General features: G+C 35.9%; 2 protein-coding genes and 1 long non-coding RNA gene across 15 annotated transcripts; 1 reads left to right on the top strand and 2 right to left on the bottom strand.

The window, feature by feature from the left end:
* Positions 1–26: 26 nt before the first annotated feature.
* Positions 27–16,299, bottom strand: LOC105683527 (nucleoporin nup211). 5 transcript variants are annotated; one of them, XM_012396178.3, is made up of 17 exons: positions 16,038–16,299; positions 15,552–15,976; positions 14,817–15,051; positions 14,428–14,662; positions 13,955–14,277; positions 13,767–13,884; positions 12,039–12,381; positions 11,556–11,784; positions 10,029–10,170; positions 9,711–9,809; positions 9,433–9,576; positions 9,225–9,344; positions 6,051–9,062; positions 1,870–5,955; positions 1,599–1,769; positions 1,256–1,494; positions 27–361 (listed from the first exon to the last, which is right to left on the bottom strand). In XM_012396178.3, exons 2-17 carry the CDS (start codon positions 15,703–15,705, stop codon positions 271–273), a joined length of 9,741 nt encoding a protein of 3,246 aa, XP_012251601.2. In that variant the 5' UTR covers positions 15,706–15,976; positions 16,038–16,299; the 3' UTR covers positions 27–270. The 5 variants fall into 5 exon arrangements, with proteins under 5 accessions (XP_012251601.2, XP_048512627.1, XP_048512626.1 ...); XM_048656670.1 differs by lacking the exons at positions 13,767–13,884; positions 13,955–14,277; positions 14,428–14,662; ... (1 more) ...; positions 15,552–15,976; positions 16,038–16,299 and adding an exon at positions 13,215–13,344; XM_048656669.1 differs by lacking the exons at positions 13,767–13,884; positions 13,955–14,277; positions 14,428–14,662; ... (1 more) ...; positions 15,552–15,976; positions 16,038–16,299 and adding an exon at positions 13,150–13,241.
* Positions 10,721–26,261, top strand: LOC105683531 (AN1-type zinc finger protein 6). Of its 9 annotated transcripts, none has more exons than XM_012396186.3 (5): positions 16,307–16,447; positions 16,546–16,701; positions 23,992–24,558; positions 25,057–25,225; positions 25,457–26,261. In XM_012396186.3, the coding sequence occupies exons 3-5, from the start codon at positions 24,262–24,264 to the stop codon at positions 25,603–25,605; spliced, it is 615 nt and encodes a 204-aa protein (XP_012251609.1). In that variant the 5' UTR covers positions 16,307–16,447; positions 16,546–16,701; positions 23,992–24,261; the 3' UTR covers positions 25,606–26,261. The 9 variants fall into 9 exon arrangements, with proteins under 9 accessions (XP_048512648.1, XP_048512649.1, XP_012251609.1 ...); XM_012396191.2 differs by adding an exon at positions 16,975–17,068 and having other exon boundaries at positions 16,341–16,701; XM_012396188.3 differs by lacking the exons at positions 16,307–16,447; positions 16,546–16,701 and adding exons at positions 22,758–22,949; positions 23,052–23,207.
* LOC125501336 lies at positions 19,774–22,418 on the bottom strand. The gene is made up of 2 exons (XR_007278884.1): positions 22,277–22,418; positions 19,774–22,117 (listed from the first exon to the last, which is right to left on the bottom strand). It is a non-coding gene; the product is annotated as an uncharacterized LOC125501336 (long non-coding RNA).
* Positions 26,262–27,421: the final 1,160 nt, after the last annotated feature.

Genomic DNA, 27,421 nt, shown 5'->3' with positions numbered 1-27,421 from the left:
CGAAAAATTTATCGTGAGAATATTCATCACGGGGTAAGTAACAGTTAAACATTGTTCAGTTGAAAATTACACATCACTCTTATTCTAAGTTAAAGCTATAATACTCCATAAAATAATTAATTAATGCACCAAACTCTCAATGAGATGGAAAAAACCTTATGGAAATTTCAAAGGCTCTAGTCAACACACATTATGAAAATAAATAACATTCTCTCAGTACGGTATATACTGACGTCCTGTCAAACGCAAAAGAAAAATAGTATAGTCTATCTATGGATAATGACGCCATTTGCTTCGATTTCGGTTTGACGAGATCATTGATGAATCCAAAATATTTGAGGACAGGTTTTCTTTCATTGCACTGTGATAGAGATGATAAATATATTAATGATAAATTCTGATACCCAGATATTTTCGAAACGATAATTTGATAAAAATCAATGGCAAGTACGTTGCAGATCAACACAAAACGTAAGGAAATTGGTGAAAAAAGAGATTGCACTTATCATAAAAACAACAGTTTATCAAAAAGATAGTGACAATGCATATGTATATCGGTTTTTATTTATGAAAAGGATGTTACTGTAATAGGGGTAGGTCGCTGATACAGGAAAACTGGAGGAAATCACAGCTCAGATTTGTAAACAGAAAAATTGAATAAGAACCAAAAATATGAACTGAAAATTTTTAATTTACTTTTGGATGCTTTCGAAAAATGGTTATAGAACGCAAATGCATCTTCATACTTATATCTAAACCCATTAATGTAAGCACAGTTAGTAGAAGTTATTAATAAATAAACTTGAAAAATAATATTCAATGGATCAGGACAATTCGTAGTTATAATCATATGTACACTATCAAACTAATCAAAACGGTTTCCCTAAAGGCTAACAATTAATTTTGAGTCACGTTCACAGGTATACTTATTTAGTTGAAAACAAGAGAATACAAAAAAGAATCAGTGCCTCATAACTTCATTGCGTATGAAAGAAAATTAAACGAAATTTCCACAGAGATAGATAGATCAATTATTTCAAACGTTATCACAATGTATGAGTCAAAAGTAATTTCATGGTCATAATTATGGTAGCTGTGTTCATATTATGTGCTGTACTATTTTCTATGTGCTTAATATTTTCTGAATTCGTATCAAACACTAGTCAACCATGCTCGCAAACATTTAATAATTAAAGGAGGATTAAAGTAAGTAATGGCAAGCAGTCAAGCATATGATGATCAAAATAAATCTCACCGCTTTGTATTCTCTCCAAATATTTGTGATTTGTCTCGATACGTCAAAGATTTGACACTCTCGATGTCTTTAATTTTTTCCCTGTCCAGAGTTGTACCACCAGCGTGATATTTCTCTGATAGTATTGTCTCATAATCAGATACCTGTTTCTGAAGTTCTCTTATTTGTCGTGTCCGAGCTCGGCAGAGATCTCTCATCAGAGCCTTTTCTTTCTCTAGTTTGTGGATCTTAGCAGCATCCTGTAAAAAATTAATTTCATAAAGTATTGACAATTTCCGTTACAATACACCATGACTTCAAACATCAATAGATCAGAGAAATGATTGATGAGAATGATACTAACGTCAAGAATGCCGCTGCTTGTGCCACTAAGGAATGTTTTTTGTTCTGGTAAACATTGCGTAGATTGGTCCCTTTTATTGGTCTGTCGCCTTCTGCATATTTCACATTCAGTAATACTCGTCATAGATATAGCTCTTTGAAGTCTTATTACATCTGCCTTCAAAATTGTATTCTATAAACATGAAATTAATTTCATCCAGCATGATTATCGATTGTAATTACATGTTTATAAGACTATGCCTGAATTTATCCGTGATCGTTATACTTGTTACCTTATTTTTAAAAGCCCACAGATTCTCCTCTAACTCTTTACATTTTTTCTGGTACGGGAAATTCTGACTTTGTATTTGTAGTTCTAATGTTGCTATTTTTCCATTCTTAGAGACAATATCCAGCTCAAGCTCACGAACTTTTTGGGCTAATGAGCTACATCTGCACTCAGTAGAAGTTGTATCGGATGACACATGTATTTCATCAAGTGGTCTACCTTGATTGTAAAGGTCACTTCGACGCTGTTTTCTTCTGTTATTTTCAAGCATTGGACTAGAACTTCTTGAACTGCCACAACTTCGTGACTCTCGTTTGGATTCCAATTCTGTAATTTTAACTTTGAGCTCTGCATTTTCCTTCTTTAAAATATCTATAGTTTTTGTTAAAGTTACAGATGTCTCTCTGAGTTCTTTATTTTGCTCAATAAGTATTTCCACTTCAGGATCATTCTTCTCGTTCTGTACTACAGCATTATCACCAGAATAATTGGATGTGTGTTTTGCATTATCCATCATTTCGTAAAGTTGGGCTTCTAGCTTCGTATTAGTGGCAATTCTTTCTTGAATCTCTGCAGATAGCTCTTCCATTTCCTCATCGAGTTCTTTGTTCTCACGTCTCAGTCGTTCTATGTCTTGTTGAGCAGTTACTAATTGTTTTTCTTTCTGCGTTATAGATAATTTTGTAGCTTCCAACTCCAAGGCAATTTTATTCTTCTCTTGCAATTCAGCTTGAAATTTTTCTTGTAACTTCTTGTAACCTTCATCAGATGAACTCAGCTTTGCTCTATTAATTCCAACGATTTTTTCCAATTCATTTTTCTCTTCCAACAAACTATCATATTTTCCTCGCAACGAAACAAGGTCTCTGGTAACCAGATTCTTACTTTCTTGTAATTCAGTTATTCTATTACTTGCACCCTCTGCATTTTTTTGTAACATTGCGTTCTGATCCTTCAAGTCTTCTATTTGAGCCTCAACTCTAGAGTTGCTTGTACTGTTTCGCACTTTCCTCAATAATTTATCATTTGATTTTTCCAGCTCTTCACATCTATTTTTCATTTCCTCTAATTCTGATAGAATGACTTTGTTCTTCTTATTTAGATCTGCAAGTTGAACGCTCAAACTACTTGATTTTATTTCTTCATCACTAAGCTTGTCTTTAATGAGATTTGATTCTTTCTCAGATTTTTCCTTGAGATCTTCATATTCCTTTTTATACTTATCAACGTATTGCTTCCTTTCTTTAATCTGCTCTTTAAGCATTTCATATTCAGGGATAATTGACTCGAGTTTAGTTTTATATTCGGATAATTTATCACATTTGATTTTCAAAAGATTAGTAATCTCTTCTATGCGCTGACTTTTGTTATGATCTTCTTGATTCAATTGACTACACATTTCTGAAATTTGTACGTTTTCAGTTTCTAACACAGCAGTGCGTTGTTGTAGTTTTATGAGATCCATAGATTTAACGTCGATAATGCTCTTAAGTTGTTTTTCATTAGCTTCAAACCCTTCTATATTACTCTCCAGCTCCATATTCTTAGTTTTATGTTGGTCTAAGGAAAACGTCAGTTCCTCGATTTTTTTGTTGTATTGATCCTTCATAGATTTCATGCTGTTTTGGAGTTCAATCTCTCGGCTCATTGCAGATGCTAAAGCCAAACGCTCTCGTTCTTGTTTTTCATTTACTTCCTTGTCATAGTTGTTATCTACCTCAGATCGTTTTGTGAACTCAGTTTGTAAACCATTAAAATCAGTCTCCATGACTTCAAACTTTTCTTTCAGCAATTGCTTTTCATGATGGCTTTCTTTAAGATCGTTCTCTAGCCTCTCAATCTGATGCTTCAATTTATCATTTCGTTTTTCTTGATGCAACAAGTCTGCCTGTAATTTTTCAATATCATTTTCTAACTCTTTGGCCCAATTGGAGATCCGTTTTTCGGCATTCACGCTTTGACGTTTGCTTTCTTCTAAACTTTGCTTTTCTTGGTCGAAGCGATCTTGCACAGCCTTGATGATTTCTTGTTCTTTCATCATAATAATTTTGAGAAAATCTACCAAGAGTTCATGAACGGTTTTGTTTGACGAATCGGACGATTCGCGCTTAGGTTTTAGCGATCTAATTTCTTTTGTTATGTATTCCTTTGCTGTATCAAGCTCATCCTTGAGCCTCTTATAATCAGATGACAACGCTGATTTATCGGTGACTAACTTCTGATCCAAAGCTTTTAATTGATTGTGCAACGAATCATTTTCCTCCGAAAGTCTTATTAATTGACGCTCCATATCTTCCATAGTGATCTTCATCACGTTATCAGTTTCATTCGTCTCACTTATCTTTGGTTCTTCAATCTTTTTGAGTGGACTGGAATATTTTGACTTGAAATGATCTTGTTTCAGAACTTTGATTTGTTCTAACATCTCCTCCAAACTCTTTTGGAGAATGGTGTTATTTTCCTTTTCAGACTTTAATGAATTTGTCAACTCTTCGAGCACTTTTCGATTGTTGTTTTTCTCAGTCTTCAAGGATTCAATTTCTACTTCGAAATTAAGTTTGTCATTCATCGCTTCCCGCTCAATTATTTTTAACGATTCTATCAACTTATTTAAATCTGTAACTTCACTTTCTAATATGCTGGCTTTTTCATTTGCCAAGTCAATTTGCATTTCCGAATTCTTGTATTTCACGTTCAGACTCTCTTTGGATGCTTTCAATGTTTCAATTTCAGTCTGCAGGTTTGATTTTTCATCCATAAATTTACGAAGTGATTCAGCAAGGGATGTGTTACGTTTTTTAAGAAGCTGAATCTCTCCTCTCAATTTATCAATGTCATTTTGGACTCTTTCGATTCTTACTTTATAATTCTTTGGAGATGGTATTTCAGGTTCAGCCTCAAATATCGATTCTTCTGCATTGCTTTCATTAAATCTGTCAACCTCACTGCATTTTTCTCGATATAAATTTGAAAGTTTATCATGACTTTCTTTCAGTGTGTCAAGTTCACTGTTGAGGGACTGCACTTTTTCTTCCACCATGGTCACGTTCATGCTATCAGATATACTTCCATTCAGCATCATGTCAGACATAATGCTTAGATTCAATTCCTCACATGCTTTGTTACGTAGAACCTCTGTGTCCGCACATTTTTGTTCAAATTTCTTCTGCAAATCTTGCAATTTATGATTCAGTGTTCGTACTTCGAGTTTTAATGTTCTACGACTGTCGTTCAATTCCTTCAAATGGGTACATTGTGTGCAGGAGCTTAGCTTCAAGTCACTAAGCTTTTTATTCAACCGTGTCAGTTGATCAACTTGCTGTTGATAAGCCTCAACTTTCGATTTCAAAGTCTCAATATTATCCTCAGTTGTGGAGTCATCTCCTTGTGGGGTAGACTTGTCAGACCATCGAGACAGATGCATCGATTTATCCAAAGATTTATCAGAAATGGAAAGTCGATCATGGTGTAGGCGACTACTGTCTAATGCGGCCATAGTTTCTAACAAATTGTCTGCGAATTTTGTATTTTCATCCGATAGGCTTGCCACCTTGGCTACGAGCTCAAGGTTTTCCGATTTCAATTGGCTATTTTGTGCTTTCAGTTCTGTGATTTCGGTGTTAGAAAAATTGATCGATGTTGACAATTGATTCTTGACGGATATCGTCAGTTTATTCTCCAACAACTCATAAGCATGTTTCAGACTGTCTGATTCTTCGATTGTTTCCATTAAATTGTCAGAAAGCTCAATATATTCTTGATTAACAGCTTCAAGTTTTTCTGCTAACTGCTGAGCCTTCTCTTTGTATGAACAATCATGATCATAGAGCAGAGCTTTACTCTGTTTGATTTCATCGAGTTCCTTCTGTTTAATGTTCAGGTCTGTGGTCAGTTCAATATTTTCCGTCGTCAATGAATCAATTGTGGCTTGATACTTCTCTATCTTTTCCTTAACTTCGTTCTCTGTACCTATAGGAGTATTTGCTCGTAAAGTGTCCAAAAGTTCCTGGCAAATCTTGAGTTCGCTTTCCAACTGCACCTTTTCTTGAGTTGTCTCAGATATACGAGAATAAAGTTTCTCTAATTGACCCTGAAACAAATTTGCCCAAAAACATAATATTCATTATCACATTACAACATACATATTGAACAAATAATGTTATAGCACGTTATTAAAGTCCTCACCTGATACGACGTTTCTGCTTCTTTCGCACGATCTTTCTCCATATTGAGTTTACTAGACATTTCCATATTTTCTGTTGTTAATAAGTGAATTGTTTGTTCCAGTCTCTCAATACCCAACCGTAATCCTTTGACGTCATTTTTGATTTCATCAGATTCTTGAACTTTGAGTCGAAGTTCTGTTGCTATTTTAGAGTTTTCTTCCTCAAGCAGCTTTTTCACATTTATCAATTCATGTAACTTGCTGATATTTTCATTGTTTGGGATATCAACTTCCCCTGTTGACAATTTATCAGAAAAATCTTTGTTCATAAGTTCTGAGCGTTTGTTGGTATGTTGCAGTTCTTCCATCTTTTTTCTCAAGTTTGTCACGCTGGACATTTGCGTATCATTTGCGGAAATCGTTGTATTAGTTGGACTTTCTTCTGGAGTTGAAGCTTGAACATCCATTTCATCAAAATAACTAGCATTGGTAAATATGCTGCTGAAATCTGCTGTATCTTCAGGAGATTTCTCTACACTAGACTCTGTCTTAGATTCCAAGTCAGATGTGGGTGAAGCAATTTCCTCAGTTTTTACAGTTGAAAGTTCTGTAATACGGTGCATCAAGTTCTTTTTGTCTTGTTCCAGAGTGCGTGTAACTTTTTCCTGCTCTACTATTCGTTGACTCAGATTTGCTAAATCGTTCTCTAAATTCAATGAGCGATTATGCAATTGACTTTTGAGATCATCGTTTTCCTCTGTAATATTTTTATTAAAATGTTCTAAGTTTTCTATATAGCTTTTCAAGTTCCGTATCTCACTTTCATATTTATGCACTTCTAGCGATTCAAGTTCCAGGGACTTTGCGTTTAAGTTTGTACGCAATTCCAAGTTGATACGTTCAAATTCCGCATTTACATGCTTCAAATCTTCTATGTCCAATTCTAATTTTGGTAGCTGCTGCAATTTCAATTGATTTTCCTCGATCATTTTTTGCATTGCACATTTTTCATCCATGTATAAAGTGTGTTCGTTTTGCATACGTATGATTTGATGTTCCAATTTCTCAATATCAACATGTGATTCCTTCAAAATTGCATCTCGATCTGCAAGTGCCTTTTCAAGGCTACATATTTTCGCTTCCGAATTAACTAAATCTTTCTCAACGTGATTAACTCCTTGAGACAGTATTTCTGATTCTTCAATTTGTACAAGAAGTGCTTGAGTTTGCGATTTCAGAACTGCATTTTCATTTACAAGCATTTCATTTGTCGAAATCAATCTGTCTACCTCAATTTTGAGTGCATCGATATCCTCTTTCCTTTTATCACTGGTCTGGTCGTCTTGGAATTGTTCACTTTGTGTAACCAGTTCTACAAGATTGTTATCATTGTTGCAGAGGTTTGGGAAAGCTCGACTGGATTCAATATTGCTGATCGTATCATCAGCTATCATTAGCAAATCTGTTTTCACGCTCGAATTTAGTGCATCAAATTCTCCACCCCCCGAGTTTTTGATCGGAGTTTTTTCGGATGACTGTATTTTGGTGGTGCAACTGTCTTCACTTTTAAGTTGAATAAGATCGTTAGTTTCTGGGGGCACCAGTACAAGTGTTTGAACCTCTTTTTTTCCCAAAACATCCTGGGTGCAGGTCATTCCGTTGGACATGTTCAGGATACTTTCAGTCCTTCTATCCAACTCTTTGCTCACAGAATCAAATTTCAGTTGGAGATCTTCATTTTTCACATTCAGTTCAACTATTAATCCATTTAGAGTTGAGATTTCGTCTGACTTCTTTGTAATTTCATCCATTATATTGGTAATTGTTGATTTATAATCTTCAATTTCTTTGACTCGCGTGTTCAATTCAGTCTTAGTCACTTCCAGCTCTTGTCGTAAATTTAAATCTTCCAGAAATTTATTGTCAGCCGTTGACTCTTGATGGCAAGGATCAACCCGTATTCTGAGCTGCTCAAGTTCTTCAACTTTGGCTTTCATGTTCAAGAACTCTAGGTTTTTCTCTTCCAATTTTAGCTTCAACTGATCCATATCTGACTGCAGAGAGTCTATTATGGTTTTATTATTTGTCAATTGATCACAATCTAGAGAAAGTTGTGACTTTAGTGTTGTATTTTCATCGATAACAGCGTCTTTATCTGATGATACTTCTCTGAGCTTTAACACAACATCGTTGTACTGACTTGTAACTTCAAGTTCTCTTGTCACGAGTGCAGCCACACGTTCTTTAAGATTAATTATCTCAAGCTTTTGCTGCTCGATAGTTGATTGGAAAGATTCTAAACTGGACTTGATGTTGTTATTTTCATCCAATGCCACGTGCAACGAATCTGTAAGTTTTGCTATAGTTTGGGACTTTTCGTTTATTTGTGATTGCAGTACTTCCAAAGGTGTAATTTGCTCATTAGATGTCGGTATCATGTCGTCACCAGCAGTCTCAGTCTGAAAACTAGGTTCTGCTGGCTGATTAAAATCAGCCGTAAGAAATTCAGGTTCTATTTCAGTTTCATTCATCATGTTTTCAACTTTTGGAGGAATACTGTCAATGGGCAAAATCGCAGTTTGGTCACCATTCGAAATCGACTGGTGTAACATGCTAGTGAAATCACCAATAGGTTGAGCTACTTTTTCAGAAACATCATCTATGACGCTCGTGTTTTCGGTGACTCTGTTTTGGCTCTCATTAGAAACTTCGATATCTTTATGATCATTTAATGACATATCGTGTTCGAGAATTGGTTTGTGATCAGAACACCTCCTTAATTCTTTCAATTTTTTAAGCAATTTCGCTTTTTCTTTTTCCGCATTTTTCAATAGTAACGCATATTCTGATAGTTTATTTGTCATCATTTCATTCTCTATTGACAAGTCGCTGTCTAACGTTACTTCAGTACATTCGGATTTCAATTTCAAAGCTTGCACTTCTTTGGTCAAACTATCAACTAAAGTCTGCAAATGAATGATGTGGGGAAGCTTCTTATCATCACCTGGGTCTTTGAACTCCGTCCACGCAATCTGAAACACATTTCAAATATTCAGCCCACAATGACAGTATAACTACAGTTTTACAATAGTAAGAATATTGCAAAGCAAAATGAGTACTGGGGAAAACTTAGGTAAGAATTGGCTAGAGGTAGAGTGATTCTCCATTTTTATTCATCGACTGAACGTATTTACCTGCAAGGAAGTTTCGAGCTCTTTTTCCCGTGTCTTATGCTTCGATTCTAATAGCTCCAGTTTAAACTCGTAATCATTCCGCTCTTCTTCCAAATTTTTCAACCTCTGAAGTTTTGTCTCCTGAAAAATATCGTAATGATGGGATTTAAGACGACCATACCACAAAACAAGTGAGGGAACCATTTCCAATGGAAATTTGCGAAATTACCATATCTTTTTTCAGTTGACTTTTCTCCAATTCGATGGATTTAAGTCTCTCCTCAATTCCAGTGAACGACTCAAGTTGTCTTTTTAGAACGTCATTTTCTAGTAGCGCAGTATTGTATTTTCCTTCCAAATCGTAATACTTGTCCTGTAGAACAAAAAATTTGATCACTATTAATATTATTTGCACAGATTTTCTTTTGCAATTTATGTAGCTAATCATATGATTTGTGGACATTGCGCCACAAATTAACATAACACGTAATTATGTAGATGACTGACCTGAAGATCGGAGTACTTTTTATTTGATTCCAAACACATCATTTCACTGTCTGCAGCCGATTTCTTCAAGTGGCTTATGAGAGTTTCCATAGTATCTTGCTGTGAAATTGACAAACGATAATTGAAAGCGCATAGAATTCATGGAATATAAAATAGACTGCCACCCATAATCACGAGTTTCCTATCAAACAGGACTCATGAAATGCTTGCAGTAAAAATAGCCAGTAGTTTAAACCAGTGAATTGATCCGAAATTTCAAGTCATCAAACCAACCTGTAGCAAAAGTATTTTGTTAAATGAAAATTCTGGTGTGCTTACATCTTTTGCATCAATTTTTTCATTGGTGTAAAGTTGTTTTTCCAAAGTTGTAAATTCCCGTAATTGGATGTATTCATCGGCCAGTTGAGTTATTCTTTCTCTGAGAACTTCTTTTGGTGTTCCAGAGTCAGTTTCTTCATGTCTATGAGACAGCAGATATTATGTTAGGAATTAAAAAAGTTCAGATTATCGATTACGAATGATCTGTGGCTGTGCAAAATAAATTTCTACATGCTCATCGTAGTCATTTAGTGCTTCTAAAAAAAGCTTACACGTGATACAGATCAATCAGAATTTTATATTTCCCAACACAAACATCTAACCAGAGTCTCCTAATGTAATGTTAGACTACCGATCTAATCAATTGAGAAATGATCAACATGAAAGCACTTCTTATATTGAAGGTATCTGCAAACAAGCTATAGGCTCTATATTTCAACTCTTTTTCATCCTCAGATAAGGAAGCGTGAATTATCTTCATAGGTCGTTGTTACAGAAGAGTTGATATTACATTAAGAGTCAAATTTTCAAGTGAATTCGGTGCATTGCATATTAGTTTTGGAAATATATTCGATAGCTTAATAATCATGAACACCGTTAGTCAAATTTCGATTTGAAGATAAGTGATTCAGATACCTTATCAAATACGCTGCTCACAATAAAAATAATGGTAACAATTCCTGAAGTCAGAAGTTTAATCTTAAGTCTAGAGCGCAGTTCCATAGACGGTCGAAGCTTACTCTACAAATAAATATAATTGTTGTATCAGGTTCACACGTCGGACACCAAATATTTCTCATTATCAGTACATTTTCATTGAATAGTAAGTGGTCTAAATTGTGCATCACATATAAAAATATATCAAACTCCGGTATATGTGTGTGTTTGTGTGTGTGTCCTACTTTTCAAGTGTGAATTATTCAATCAAGTATCAAAATAGCCTTGAATGTATATACACAAGATCAATCAATACCAACAAATAGTAAGTACAATCTTTCGTTAATTTACGTTAGATAAGCAAAAGGGCTTTAGTATCAACCTGTGACAATCGTTTGGAGGTCAACTCTGTGACTAATAGCAAGTCTTTCTTTCAAGTGCAGTTCGTATTATTGAAAGCATAGACGATATTTTCTAATTTTTAAACTGCTATGGTCATTCAACAGAATATATAAGTTCGAAACCTGAATTAGAAAGTATGTAATGGGCTCAAGACCCCAACTGTCAAGGGAAGGGATTTTATTCGGAGTGAAACCTTGAACCACACAAATCAGTCTGGGCTCGCCATTCTCGTAATTATCTTCAAATATATGTAGTACACTTTAAACTGTCGGTGAACAATGTGCTTGTTATAGTATGTCACTGTGCGAATTTATCACACTGGTGAATCGACGTGTTATCATTAATTGGAATTGACAACAACTCGTTCAATTACGAAACAAGATTTATTGGGTGTGGAAATAGAATTAAAAGAGAAAACTAGAAGATTTCACTGTTAAAATATAAAATATTACATTAGAGCTTATTTACCTTCGAGGTGGAGTTTGAGGTTCAGAGTTTTCGACAAAGCTGTCAGAGAAACTGTTTTCTAATACCGACACGTCCTCCCTAAATTTGACATGATTTCCGCTAGGTTTTCGCTTTGTGATATAATAATTGTCTTCCAAATCTAGACTCTCCGATGAAAATCTTCCTGTTTCCCAGTTTCTTTCACTCTCTATCAGTTCAAGTTCAAAGTCCTCTACCTGAGTTTGGAAACCTAAAGCACAACAAAAAAATCAATCATGAACAAACATTGCATTTTGAGTACAAGTACCTTCCATTCACTTGAAAATTTATTTATTTGAATTTTAACCCAAGCTCTAACTGAAGAATATTATCATTTTTGATAAATTGGAGAATTTGGTTCACTAGATAACTGTGATTGCAAACTAACATTCGTGTTCAAACAGTTGGGCAGATAGATAATTAATTTTGGAGTTTCATAAAAATGAAATTCTTTGAAATACATACCCTCGTTCACAATATCATCAACTGGCGTTTGTATTATACTCTGTCGTTTTTTGACCTGGGATCTCTTCCAATTTGAACGTGAATCGTCTGTAGAGTCTATTTCTTGTATAGTGGGTAAGGCCAAGCTGTGATTGAGCGAGCAAGGAATTGTTGGACCACCCCATGTTCGTCTGCGTCGTGATTTGTTCTTGAAGTCAACATTTTCTACAGAATTAGCACCTGATACAATTCTTGTTTTCAGCAACTGCATTCGATCCTCTAGTAGTTCGTTCAGCCTTTCTTTTTCCTGTAACTTTGTCTCCATTTCCTCAACTTCTGCGCACCGGTTCACCTGCCTTGCTTTCTGTAGACAATTCAATTGAGTTTTTCAAACGTAAAATTAAAAGAAATTGCAAATTAGACAGCCAATTAAATTACAGTACGTTGTTAACAACATTTATAATGCAAGACTGTGGTGCTAGATGTATTAAATGTATAAAAATAAGGGTTGTGCAACAAATAATAAGTAACTGACAGAAAAGATTAGAAATTATTGGTTTAGTGATCCTGATAATGGGTAGTTGAACCTTATCACAGGTTCGAATGTGAATTATAGCACAAAGTATAAGAAGGTCTTGAAACGTTACGATGCATCAATTCCAACAAAGCAGAACAAGATAATATAAAAACAATAGACGTTTGCGTCAGGCTTGATATACCTATATCTATCAGAAAAAGCAATGAGTGAATCATAAATTTCTAGAGAATCTTTTTAAGAATAGCATAAGCGGATGCATACCAAAAGTAGAAAACCATTCTGTTCAGGTGTTACCGAGAGTTTTTTAAAATTATTATACGAGCAATTAAAATGACACTATTTTACCAAAAGTTTCAGAGATTTTAAATTTCCAGAGAGATTTGAGACACGTATGTTCATTTTGACACTTAGGAATCGCACTAATGTAAGTCTTGGCCTGTTTTTCTTCTTTTTTTTTCTTTTTTTGATCAAAAATAACGTTACATTATTCAAACTCAAATTTCAATTACGCAATCGTGAATGGTAGCTCCATTTAATCTCTAAAAGTATAACCTGATTGTTTTACTCAAATATTCGCCAGCCAAATAACCCGACCTTGGAGTTGGGAACACCTGTTGAATGTCAACACATTTTTTATCCCACTAATAATACATACGTACAGCACAAATGAAACGACGGTGACGAACGAATTTATTAGACTTCGATTATTAATAAATACGAAAGTCAAGAATTAAATAAACAGTTTAGCTAACAGTCTGCACAAGTTGATGCAGTTCACTTCGGTTAAACGGTATCAGTAGAACAAGTTTATAATCAACCAAAAATATTCATTTCTTTCCGTTATGTAAATTCCGAGGTAGCAATGTGGAACATTCCTCTTAGGTCAGTATGATGAATTAGCATCTTTGACTTGCAATTAATTAATGTCGAATTATTTCTCGCACATAAATGTGAGTACTCATCTCGCAGCGTTTTCATTATTAAAATTGCTAATGCCCTCTACGTTTTCATTAATTTCTTATATATCATTGGATAAGCAACCAAGAGTCTGATTATTAGGTTCAACAACAAATAGTGACGTCATTTGCCAATAAGCATGATTTTTTACCTCACTGATAACTGTGATAATTTCATGTACGAAATGGTAGCTAAATAAACTTTTTGCGTGGTGAAAGTTGATGATTACTATACAGTTATTGTCGGGGACTTACCTCAAGCTCTGCACTGAGTTTAGCTATCTGTTTGCTGTATCGCTTCAAGAGCGCTGCGTCTGACATAACTTCATTGAGTTGAGGTTTGTTCTTAATACTCTTTGCTCGAGATGCAAAACTGCAATTGAAGAATTTGTGGGTATATTGTGATTAGAAAATATTATTCAAACTTAAAATTGAATGCTTACGCTAGTGTACAGTGAGTTTCATCAAGAGCTGCTGGAGTAACTGCACAAATGATGGTTGTCAATGCATTGCCACCCAGAGAAGCTTGTAAAATTCTGGTCAGTTTGCTATCTCGAAAATTGACGTGTTCCTGAGCTTCACTAAGCTGCATAATGACCAATCCCAATGCAGATAGAGATAAATTTATGTGTCTACCTTCTTTGAATCGATCACCGGTTGCTCCGGTTTGACGAGCTCTCTCTGACCCTGCCAAATCTACTAAATTTAACTGCGAAACTTGAATAGCACCATCTGCATCGGACTTTGCATCACGGCTTTCAATAGTCTGTAAATAAAAATGGTATCCCACTTTTTCAGATATAAATTTTGTAAAAAAAAGGGAAACATCATACATCAGCTTCAATATTTTGTTGAAAAAATTGAAAAAGCAACATGACAGCTCAAGAAAATTTTTCAATGATCAGAGTATACTCACAATCCTGAAAAGAGTATGACTACGACTACTTCGTTCGTTCATGTTTGTTTCCCCGATCCTCCGCCTTTTGTCACCTTTTTTCATAATGGCCAATACATTTTGAGGACAGTTGGTCACCTCCTCTTTGCATTTGACGACAACATGTCCATTACAGTCTTCATGAATTTTAAGATCTATTCCATCCTTATGCAATAAGTCGTTTACTTTTTCATTGTATATTTCCAAGTATGATACACTGAAATACATTCAAATTGATATTGATTTGCCAAATCAAACCATCAAAAAGGAGCAATTGGTTTTGTACTCAATTTATCCAACCAGATACCTAATTAACAATAGTTTCTGTATGAACAATTCTATAAACAATGTAAAAACTACTGGGTGTTTACCGCAACAAAAATTCTCGATCTGTGGTGTTGGCAATGGAATCAAACATGTTTTCAACCGCTAAAGGTATGATTCCAGGGTCGTCTTGTGTACCCATCATGGTATATGTCTTTCCAGAACTTGTTTGTCCGTAGGCAAATATCGTACCATTGAATCCATTAACCGCTGCATCTACAATTGGTCTCACAGTAGTATTGTAAACCTGGGGATTCCCAGTGTCTGTGTCAAATATGTGATCTGTGGAAATATGTATCCTTCAATATTGTAGTTCATCGTTGTTAACTGCTTCCTGATTGCAATTCTGGTGATTGACATTCTTTGCTTTGAACCAAAAGGCATTATTGGAATGAAAAAGTGAAACCAATGGGCAATTAATCCATAGTTCCTCAGGTTAGATAAAGCAGAAATCACAACATTCTCAAGGAGTTTAACTGCTTTACTTGAAAATTACTATAGGTATCTCATAGTGACTCTTCTACAGTGGTAAAGAAATAAAAATAGACATAGGTGACTTTGGTTTTGGCTAAAAGAAGGATGTTTATTTTACAAGTGCTGATGGTCGTCCTATAAGAAAAAACCATGTTACCATGTTGTCATGAAGGACAACACGGGAGATTCCAGGATGGAAAATGGTAGCTCGATAAACTTGCTGCAGAGATGACGGTTTCTAGGTTAGCTTGAAGAATTCAAATATCCCTTGCAGAGAATAAGAACAGAAATATAAGTATAATTATTACCGAAAACGTATGAATAATCTCCCCGTCGTTTTGTCTCTGGATCGACGGAGTAGATACGATTTTCCTGGACCTCCCATTGTATGGGCAGGTTTTCTTCCCTCTCACGTTTAATGAGGGGCCTAACTTTGATAGCAACTTTAATACTGTCAGACATATTTCCAGCATTTATTTATCACGCACGTTTACTCCACGATGTTTCTTCAAACTTTGTACATTTTTAACACATAAATGACTTGTAACATCTTTTTTTTCCCCAGCAGAATCGCGTGCCACCGCTACCTAGAAAATACTGGCGGTTGTGATAGCTTGGCTTTCAAATTCAAACATGTGCTCTGTCATTTCATTGGCTGTCACTACAATTTTCGATCAACGGCCGAGTTCACATCATAGCCGATAAATAACGAGATGTCAGATCCATGAATAACCTAAAAATGAGAAATTTAAGATTTTCATCAGTTGAAAAATGTATTTTCTACAGCATCTTACCATTTTTGTCTTTGATTGTCAGGAAAATATTAAATTCAAATTCAAATTTAACATGTGGACAGTAGCGCTACGAGTGGCATTCCTATACGTTACAAACGACTTCTGCGCAACAGAAGTCGGCCGAAGTCGGCCATCTTCGTTCAACCAGTATTACCAATCGAATTAGTAATAGTTCGAGGGTCGAAGTTCGATAAATTTCGATAGGTGTCGTGATGCATAAACTTGTACCGTCACTAGCGTTTTTGAGAATTGAAGGAGGGGAGGTCATGAGCTCTAACTTTACACGAGTCATCAGCAGTATTTGTCCCTCTGTCTCTGCGCGAAGGTTTGGTCAGTAACGGAGATTCGCGACGTCGACGGCTAGGACCTATCAGACTTAAGATATTTCATACCTAGCCTGGAAATCAGAAGTAAGAACAGTTCTCCATCATACATTTCCCTTAAGGACTAGTTTAGTGTCTCAGTGAATAAAAGTGCGTCGTTTTCTTCTTTTTTTTATCTCAACAAGGGTTCTTAATCAAAACTAAGGCTACGCATCGTGAGTTGAACGAGGGGATATGACGAGTTTTTATTAAGAATATGTGGGATAACGTCGCAGGATTTCAATCGGCCACACGTCAAGTCAGCTGACATATTGCGCCCTGCTACGCCACAGCAGCCTTCAGTAAGTGTTGCAACAAACAGCTCTAACTCTCTTCTGCGGCCCTCTTTAGCGTACTATTTTTACAACACGGCCCACCAAAATCTATACCTAGTAGACTAGACTGCGAAGACTGTTAGAAAACTATGTCAAAATTTATAAGCATGTTCCCTTCTTTTCTTTCTTTCTTATCATCTCTTCCATTACTCCTCGTACATTCATTTTACGATTCTCGTTCTCATTCTCATGTTCTGAACTCCACCCGCCGTTTCAAACCCTTCCCTTTATCATTTTCAGGCAAAAATCGATCTTGTAGTAACAGTTTGGAACTAAATACTAAGTAAAAATTACAATGTAATTCGGAATCAACGAAATCAGCCACATAGTAAAGGTAACAAAGAAACTACGTAATATCAGAGTAACGTTGCTCATAGAAAATCACGTCTACATGTGTGTTGGATGTTTGTGTTCGTCTGTGTGTGTGACGCCACTGCTGACGATTTGAACGCAACTACGCGAGTTTTACGTACGCAGAGAGAAAGAGAGAGATAAAATGAGAGAGAAGTACATAGAGGAATGGAGAGAGAATGAGGAGACACGCACACTCCAGAAGAGGGACGAGGGAACGCACAGTGTGCTCTCCTCGAGTGCAACTTAACTCGCTGCTTTCCCACAATCAAAGGTGTGGAAACGTGGTGGAAACCAAACTCTATGGCGTTGAAAGCGAATACAATAATTATTATTTTGATTTACATGTTTCTACAATTACTTTGAGGTACTCTGGCATGACAGTTCGCAAAAATCATCACATTATCATCAGCACCTGAAACTGCTAGGTTTCAAAAAGATTCGGAAATTCTTTGTACGTTTCTTTCTTACTGAGACGATGATGATGATTATAATCATAACAAAGATTCATGGACACGTTTATATCGGGTATACGAAGCATAAGGACACCATGAGACACACGTCACACCTTTCCACTCTCCTTTATATCTAATGATACCGCTTTGTTGATTCGAACGTTCCAATAGTCTTACCTTAAATACATTGTGTAGTGTTTAAGCAAAGCAAGACAAGTTTACAACCCTTCAGTGACAAACATGTATGAATTCTTAAACTCTGCAGTTTGACACTGAAGTAGCGTTTCTAGTTTCTCATCTCCGCATTCCGCTGTGCCTGTTAAAATGCACATTATCTATTCTCTCTCCTTGAAATATCGTGTGCTATCTGACCTTTTTCTTTTTCTCCCAACTGAAATTTGTCGAGGTCTTGTCTAGAAATGAGAATATCGGCAAGGTCGTTGTTCTACGTTCTTTTTATAGCTGTTTATTTCTATTTCTCATTTCCTATTTCCCTATGTCAATTGCAGCATCTAACATAAAAATTAATGGGGCATGCTACGCGAATAGAAGAGTCCTTCGAATTTTCAAACTTATTGAACTCTCTTTTTATAAGTTCGTACAGCAGACTCCCAGAGTTTTGTGCCCTGCAGTGTGGTTTTGTTTCTCGGGTTTGTTGGTCGGTTCGACTTTGCCAAGGACGATACTATATACACATGTATCTCCACGCGAGACTCTTCCATATAGATATATTACTTTATTATACAGAACTCACATGTGTATAGATATCTGACATTGTGTCGTCCCGTCTTATACACCTGCTTAGACGTCCCACGTTTTTAACCTGTTGTTCCCATCTTGCCGATACGTTTCATGATCCATCCATGCGATATTATTACAAGTAAACGCGTACTCAACTTGGTGTGCAGGTGTTACGATTAATGTACCTTGTTCAATTTCAACATTCATTGAAAATGTGAGCTGTGAATTGTTGGTTTAGCTTCACTTCAAAGAACCAAATAAAAACGAAATGGAAGGCAGAATAAATAACTTTTAATTATCGAGGGGTATCGTTACATAAAACTAAGCTGATAATAATAATGATGACGATTCCAAAAATTTTGTTAATTTTTGAGTCAAGGCCATTTATAGGATTGCGCTGTCATGATTCATGAGCGAGTTATGAAAATCGTTGGAATATATTCAACGTCGTATTATGCGTAAATATGGTAGAAACTGTGATGAGATTAGTAGACGAATTATGACAGAAAAGTTTCTCCCCATATCACCGTATAAAAGATATGTACGTACTCTTGGTATGTTTCAATATTATGCCAAGTGACGATTCATGCGATACACTCCAGTTAAGACGTAAAAAACAAAAAAAAATTATAATGTAAATGATCGGCCTAGTTTGCGAAGCGATTCGTCTGCTTGATTTTGACTCATAGTTGGAATTCATCATGAGTTTTTTAAAAATTGATCATAGAATTCTATATACAACAGGCAGAGAGAATGAGAAGAAAAAAAAAACTCGGAGAAATTTTATCAGCTACTTCAGTTTCAATCATTCTCGACAGTCGTGAAAAACAGTTTCTGGAATCCACTATGTTACGTTGCGTTTAAATACCACTTGAGGGGAAAAAATAGTGTAATATCCTAACTGAAAATACATCATATTGCACGAATGTAACAAATAATTCTAATGACGGTGAGGATAGTCGGTTATGACGTAGCGTTTAGCAGCGAGCTTGCGGTAAACCGTGAACGTCCGTGGATCAAGTTGGAAATCGGAACAGAATTTGATAAGTAATTAAAAAACAGTCTACCGTCATTATTATATCAGTTATAACTTTATCCTTCAGTAAGCGAGTGCATGAGTCAATTAAATTCTGGCAGAGTCGTTTCGACGAGGGATTTGAAGCCGGCCTATGTATCCTACGCGTCTATAACTTACATATTATATGTGCTCTGTTTGAATTTAGCCAACGACAAAGTAAGAACAAAGAAAAGAGTTAAGTTCGGACAAGAAAGTGCGTGTTACATTTTTGTTGATTTTTTTCTCTTTGGCTTCTCATCGCGGGTAGTTTTGAACACAAAAGATTTGCCAATGCCATTTTTGTTTCGGATCCTATTTCTCAATTTTTCAGATCATTCGAACAATCTCTATTCCGCCATACCTATCAACATCCGTGTATTTTGAACATTTTTTTTTTCTCTTTTGCTTTTATTTTCAACAAGTGGATCGTGCTGGAATATTATTTATTCATTTTCATTCAGTTGAAGCAATAATTTTAATAAACTACGATACGTAGAATCAACCTTGAGACGCTTTCTTTGCACATTAGCAAATTTTTTCAACTCTTGATCATGACGTTTCATGAAATGGTATAGACAGAATACTGATCAAAATAAAAATAAATACCAATTGCAATTATGACCATGTCATCCTGTGCGTTTGCACGACTGTAGAAAGAGAGTGAGGAGAATTATATTTCCTGTGAGATGACTTGTCTCTTTCACTGGAAATAAAGTCCAACTCATTCATTCGTTTTCTAATTGTAAGTTGCAATGTTATTTTCCTTGAAGTTATATTCATTGACGTACAAATTGGAAATTTGATATAAAGTTTATTGATATGTTTATTCATTTGATTTCGCGGCAATAACAACCGAGAGTTTAATAACTTGTTGTTTGCTGATATTCCTAAAAACACTAAAATAGTATAAAGCGTTTATTTTATATTTACGTTTTTTCCTAGTCTAAATTGTTGAAGTTTTTATGCAGACAACGTGGCATTGAACTCTCCTAACAGCTATTTCGATCTGCAATCTTATTGTTGGTATAGCTACGGATGGGGAAAAAAGAGAGTTTGAATGGTCGGCGAACAAGAATTTTTTTTGGACGACCACCAACACGTGGGACAAAGATTTTCTCGAATGATGCGTCATTTCGTTTTAACAAAACTACACCGCGAATCGTTTTCATTTTGAGATTGCATCTATCTATCCATTTCCATTTGATATCTCCGATTCGCGCCAATTTTAATTGGTACAGTGAAATTATTACGCGACAGTTTCTTCGAATCTCCACGTAAGGATTAATGTTGAGCAATTTTCTCATCATTTCATTTTAGTCTTTCATATTCATTTTCCTTGTTTTTTCTTCATCTTGCTTTACGCGAAACTTGATTTGTCCTGAGAAGTCTAAAAAAGTCTAGTATTCGGTCTAATTCAAGAAACTTTCTCTCTTGTCTTGCTGCATCGCTTTGAAGTGTGCGATATTTTTTTTATCAACCTTTCGGCAACGTACGATTACCGAAACGTTTTTTTGTATCAGTAGCCCAAAGCTAGAAAAAATTCTGTTTACGAAACTTTCGAGAATTATCCTAATCTCGAATTGGGTTCGAACTTGAATTGTGAAACAACATTGTTGGTAGAGATTCACAACTTTGTAACATTTCAGTGTATCAACAGAAGAATTATATTTTCTTTTTCGTTTCAAATAACCATACTATGTTTATAGTTAGCTTGATTCTTTTTTTGTTCTTTTATTAATGGTAACATAACTTTTATTGGCGAAATACCTCCGAAAATATCATATATACCTGTGTTAATATATGCACTCTCGTTAATCGCCCGCCGTATATAGCCGTAAGCCTATACGAAATCTTTGCTCAGTAGAGTTTTGCAATTTTATTCATGCAATAATTTCGATGGGATAGAAAGTATAATGAAATTGCTTGTATTCATCAAGTTATGACCCAATGATAAGAACAACAAACCTGTTTTCTAGGGGCCCCTGCTAAATTTCGGCACATATATTCATAAGTGTCAGCTAATTGAAGAGATTCCAATTAAACGGTCAAAGATATTACAAATATTCAGAAATACATAGATCCCAATAGATCATACTTTGGAATGTTTTTTCCACTCTTTCACAAACGAGCCATGTCATGAAGGATAAAGTCTACAGAAACATAGAACTTGTATGATTCTCAATCAAATATCTGTTTCGTATTGATGAATAATTAGACACATGCTAGATTAGTAATTCCATTTGGTGTCTTTTCCATTCTTATTATCATGGCGAGAAAAACGCCCATAATTTATGTTAGCCTGCTGCAAATTTCTGGTAAAATACGAAGACCCTGACTCTACGTCAGCAGTGACTGGCGAGTACGCAGTGTTCATGCTTCTTATTTGCAATACTCATATACTAATATAAATCCAAAGCATACAAACTAGCAAGCACGGTCGTGGAAGTGGGGTAGAAGCGATTTTTTATCGGCTAAAGGCGCCTGCGCGTATCAGCCATTCGAAGCGCCCGTGTTCATCCTCTAGTTATATCGCATTCAATTCTGAAAACAGTCTCTTCTGGTCTCTTCGTCTTGCTCCTTCCTCTTGGTCCAGCTACGCGTCAATTCCATGCTTCGAAAACTACGTTTTCATTCGTATGAACTTTGGGACGCACACGCACTACCCACGTGAATTTACTTGATTATCTTTCAGAGTTATGAAAAGATTGTGATCGTCTCTTTGGATTATTTTTCCGTTGTTTCGTTTGCTCTGCTCAGATATACCCCATGAATTTGAAACCTATAATAAACAAAAGGTTGAATGAATACGACAGCAGTATTATAGGATCTTTCCCTAATTTTTGTATGCGTCCGACACTCTTGGTATATTAAATTCCTAGTTTGCAATTTTATCTAATGTTATTTAATTGGTGAGAGGTGTCCTCCACAATTACCTTACCATTATGACGTTGACACGTTATACGTAAACTCTTTGTTTGACGTTAATTGAAATCCATTTTGTGCTTCTTTTTGACGTGATCGAAGAGAGAAAATACAAAGCAAAATGAAGATCTCAATTTTGATCTATTTTAATATTTCCATTCTTTTTGATCGCTTTGTTACCTTCAAATATAAATGTTTCAATTGTCGCCGACTGTCTGTCTTCCACCTTCCGTACAAATCTAGAGTTTGAAAGGATTTTGAACCACGATTAGTAGGTAGCGCCATCTGGACAAGACTTGCGATTTCTACTTGGTCCTTTCTTGCTCTTGAAACGTGTTACTACACCGTTGCCCCTTTAACCGTACAGTGACGTACTTTTAGGGCGTCTGCCAATTCCTAATAGAACCCTTTCTATGACACGTGCAAGGTTGAAAAGAAAAAAGAAGAAAAAAAAACGTGACCATCAAGTTCTTAACCTCATTCTTCGTTTCATGAGTGACGTATCATCCGACTTATTGTTAGCACTTGGCAGTCTGTAAATGATCGAACTGTAAATTATTTGAAATACAAGGTGATTTGAAAAGGGATTGTGATACGTAATTACAAAGATGAACTGGTACATATTGATAAGATGCAAATTAATCAATGATACGTACGTACATCGTAACAACGATATTAAAAACTGCTAGGTGAATTAGAATTTCAATCCTAATATAATTGAATCTACGATTATCATTCGTGCAATTGTCGAAACTATATTTCGATTTTTTTGTAGTTCATCGTATTTTTAGGTTACCCCAATATTGAGGGGTGTGCAATGAAGATAGAACACCACAATTTCGGTACGGCATTGAACGTAGGCGGGCGAAGGGGGGATCGTTGCTCTCGGCTTTTTACTCTACCATTCGCCTTGGGAGTTGGTGCCCCGACTCTGTGAGCTCTATAGAGTACGTAGCAGAGTTCTTCGCTCCCAATTTCATCCGGTGGTGACCAAGGGCCCCTCTACCCTCCTATGGGGCCGTCACCACGACTCCTCCTTTGCCTTTCCCCTCTTTCCCGTTTGCTCGGTTTGCTACGTTAGCTGCTGTTGCTGCTGCTGCTGCTGCTGCTACTACTGGTACTTCTGCTTCGCCATGATGAAAACATTCGCCCGTCGTTATCGGTGTACCGTCCTTGTGGGTTCTTTAGATTATATTCTCTTATAACGAACGTTTAAATTAATACAATTAAGTACCAACACCCGTGCGAACACTGCAGAGTACCCTCTGAAGACGGATACTCAAATAGCAAAGATTGATGATTTTTTTTGTGTCAAGAAAAGTGTCTCGTTTTTTCTCTCTCAAATATCTATTTATCTCTCTCCCACACATTTTCACGTAAACATTAATCGCGCTTTGACCTGGTGCGCGGGTGGTGCAATACATTAAAGACTTATAAATGTCTGAAAGATACCACTACTCCATGTTGTGGTGGATTGTTCGTTACGTTATAACCCGAGTTATTCCCACAAAGTGAGTGATTTCCATTTTCCCAATTATCGTTTAAATGCACCTGTGTTTTGTTTCTTATTTTACTTTTACATGTTCCACTTTGGGACTGAAGAATAATGAACAACGCTAAACTAGCAACAGTCATTGTGAAATGAACAAATCTATCGCAAATGATTTGCCTGAAACACCTGTCTGGCCATTCATCTTTAATAACATATACTCTTTATCCATGATTTTACAGAGAAGTTTGTGGTGACGTATAACACCACGCTGAGGAACGGAGAAAAACACGATTTTTGGCTGCAACAAAGAACTCTTGGTGATCTCCGTTTAACCTGGCAGGCGGTAACTCATTGGTGTTACCGTTTACACGGAACAAAACTGTAGGATAGTAAAGAAGCGCAGACAAGTGGAAATACCATTAAGAAAACAAACGAAAGGAAAAAAATAAAACTCATCGAGGAGTTAATAAAATATCTTCCAACATATAAGTGATTGCAATCAATCAGATATGGAGCGTGAATCCAATCCCATGCAAGCCTTATGCCGTAGTGGCTGTGGATTTTATGGATCTCCTGCCACTGATGGACTATGTTCATTATGCTACAAAGAAAACCTCAAGAAGAAACAGCAGCCTCCTGTTTCAGCTGCCTCTGCCCCAACCTCTGCACCAACCTCGCAAACCGCTTCCAGTAACGCTGGCACGTTGCAGAGCGGATTCGTGAGCCCTGCATCTACAGGGACGACCGCCCAACCCACCATTCCCACAATTCCTCAGCCCGCCAACGACCTGCCCAGTCCAAAAGAGGTAAGCACCATAAGAATTAGTTGTCTTGTTGCTATGGCAACACTTGAAACATTTTGGCAGCAAGAAATTTTAGTGGATTATGGCCTCCGGGCTTGGCACCTCAACCGACGGTGACCAGGTACAGGATAGAGAATATTTAAACAAAGGATTATCGTTTGGTGACATAATTTAATGGCCTAGATATTATCCGATAGAGGTTGATTATTGTATTTTTACTTTTGATATTCAGCAAAGTAAGTAAGAGTACATAATCCAACCTAAGTTTTCTAGCTTTTTTTTGGACGATTGATACCAAATTTCATGTGCTGCTTAGCTATCTCTACTCTATGATGAAAGTTTATTTGGGTTTTCAACGGTGCATAGTTTTGAAATTCGACTATTAGATTCTGAATATTGGATAAATTAATGCGACTAGTTGATGAATCATGATATAGCACAATGTGCTGCAAAGATTTCACTGGGATGATAAATATTTGTGTCTATTCTGTCTATGTCCAGGTTAGCAGAGAAGAACAAGAAGGAGAAGCAAGTGCAAGTAATGGGGCAGCAGAAGGTTCGGTCAGTAGTGGAGATGCAGATGATAGTTTCGATGGCAAGGAAAGCGACAAAGAATCCAAAAAGAAGAAAAATCGTTGTGTTCTTTGTCGCAAGAAAGTGGGTTTAACCGGTATGTATGGATCAGTCACTGTAAAACACTCCATATAAACACAAGACTCTTTAGAGTCTTCTCCATGTTGTACTAGTAAAATTCATGGGTCAAGTGTCTTTGTGATTCTGTTGAAAAAATTTGATAATGCCCATTGATTTGAACGTTTTTTTTTGTTGGTTTAATTTTTAGTTTACTGGAAAATTTATCTTTCAGTGTAGTGACTGACCATGATTCGTAATATTTTGACAGGATTTGAGTGCCGCTGCGGGGGATTATATTGCTCCGTACACCGATACAGTGACAAGCACGATTGCAAGTTTGATTACAAAGAAATGGGTGCCCAAGAGATTCGGCGTAACAATCCAGTTGTTGTTGGTGAAAAAGTGCAAAAAATTTGAACTCCTTAGTGTGTAGTCATTGGGAAAATGGTTATGTAACTATATAAACAAAGAAATATAAAACACGGAAGAAACGAGATAAATTATCTGGCAGCTGATTGCACGTTATGGAACTATATGAAGATACAATATGAACAAATTTGAATGCAGATGATAGTGCCATGTCAGAGATTGTCATCTAGTGAGAATTCAAAGTATATGAAAGAATATCTGGTTACTAACTGCTGCCAGCTTACTACTACCTATTACCTATTATTATCTTTATGATTATTACGATTCATCATTATTATTCTATATATTATGTTTATTAATTTACTTAAAGGCAAAATTTATAAAGGAACAAAAAAGAATTCTTCGTATTTAAGAAGAGGCGGAATTCCTGGTGCAGTCAGTCAGTCGGTCGAAAATATCTTTGTTAACGAGCCAATCGAAACTACAGAAATTAACACGTAGAGTTTTGTTTTCTATATTGAAAGGGAATGTTATTTAGATGATGACTGACGTTGATGGGTGATCACAATTCTAGGTTAATATTAGTCTAATAATTATTAAGTATATTAGATGATTGATTCATAAATAATGCAATGAAGTATAAGTAGTACTGTGTGTTTATGTCCAATCTCACAAGAATATAACGAGCATTATTACTCATTAAATATTGTTTGAATTTATGTTTTTGAATCACTATCATTTACATTTCGTTAGCAGATGCTTCGTTAAATATTATATTTGGGCGCTGAAACGATCCATGTGTTATACGCTTTCGGTCGATGGATTTGTAGAGTTTTATGCCTTTTGTCCGGTTATCACTTGCCGTCAAATGTTGATTTTCTGACAAATTGTTCAAAAGGTTGGAGTTCGACAGGGTTGTGATTCCCTTTTTTTTTCTTTTTTTTTCTATTTTTTTTCTGTTAATTTTTGTTGTTTATTCTCTTCTAGATCTCTTTTATATTTCGTTTCATTTCTCTCATTGATACCATTATTTTGTTATCCATTTAAAGCTGTAAGGCATTGTAGTCTTGTGCAGCGGCGTGCAATGTGTAAAACGTGAAGGAAGATGAGGATAAGGTGGTGAGAGAGAAATGAAAAAATGAACCACGCAATGGAAGATAAAGGAGACATGCATAACTGGGGGAAACAAATTCGAACTTATTTATATTATCGATAAACTTTTTTTCGAATTTCTGCAGCTGTAAGTGTTATGTTGGTTTGTGTTGCCATGTACCGGCTTGATTCTTGAACAACGCTATACTTATTTCAACTCTTGTACCGATACATCATTTCAATTAATTTGTTATTTGAATTCTGTTATGCCTACTATGCACATTGGTTGATTTCATGTAAAACCAAGCTGGATAGTGGATTAATAGAATGCCAACCCATTTTTTTATTCAGCCAAAGAAAAGATTATGTTGAAAATTTTACAATTACATAATATCTGATTTATTGATGATCATACCATTCTTTGTATTTATGTTCAGTGGCAAGAATCTTTTGATAAAATGCTGGTGAAATTCGACACAAACCAAATTAACAAGTTGGTTTTCAAATAATCTCGAAAGCTTTTCTGTGAACTTAGACAAGCCGGTGCAAATTTTACGTTGATGTTGAGGGTTTTGGCAAAATTTAATTCTAATTAGGTTTGTCGAAAACTAAATTAACTGGATAACTTTCTGCACATTCAAGACAATATTACCTCAACGTTGAGATGTCTCGCTACCTTTGTTTTCAACCGTTGGATTTTACGGGATGGAGTATTTGATTCTGTAGGCGAACAAAGTTGTTTGACAGAGCAAAATATACCAGGTAACCTGAC

Source organism: Athalia rosae, chromosome 6 (assembly GCF_917208135.1).
Source record: "Athalia rosae chromosome 6, iyAthRosa1.1, whole genome shotgun sequence".
Taxonomy (NCBI): Eukaryota; Metazoa; Arthropoda; class Insecta; order Hymenoptera; family Athaliidae; genus Athalia; species Athalia rosae.
This window is presented reverse-complemented; position numbering and strand designations above follow the sequence as displayed.

Coding starts and splice junctions, on each gene's coding strand:
- LOC105683527 (XM_012396178.3), bottom strand. CDS start 15,705: ATGTCTGACAGTATTAAAGTTGCTATCAAAGTTAGGCCCCTCATTAAA. Junction 12,382..13,766: donor AACTCAGTGCAGAGCTTGAG/GTAAGTCCCCGA, acceptor AATTGTCTACAG/AAAGCAAGGCAGGTGAACCG. Junction 9,345..9,432: donor GTCAACTGAAAAAAGATATG/GTAATTTCGCAA, acceptor GATATTTTTCAG/GAGACAAAACTTCAGAGGTT.
- LOC105683531 (XM_048656691.1), top strand. CDS start 24,262: ATGGAGCGTGAATCCAATCCCATGCAAGCCTTATGCCGTAGTGGCTGT. Junction 24,559..25,056: donor ACCTGCCCAGTCCAAAAGAG/GTAAGCACCATA, acceptor GTCTATGTCCAG/GTTAGCAGAGAAGAACAAGA. Junction 25,226..25,456: donor CAAGAAAGTGGGTTTAACCG/GTATGTATGGAT, acceptor ATATTTTGACAG/GATTTGAGTGCCGCTGCGGG.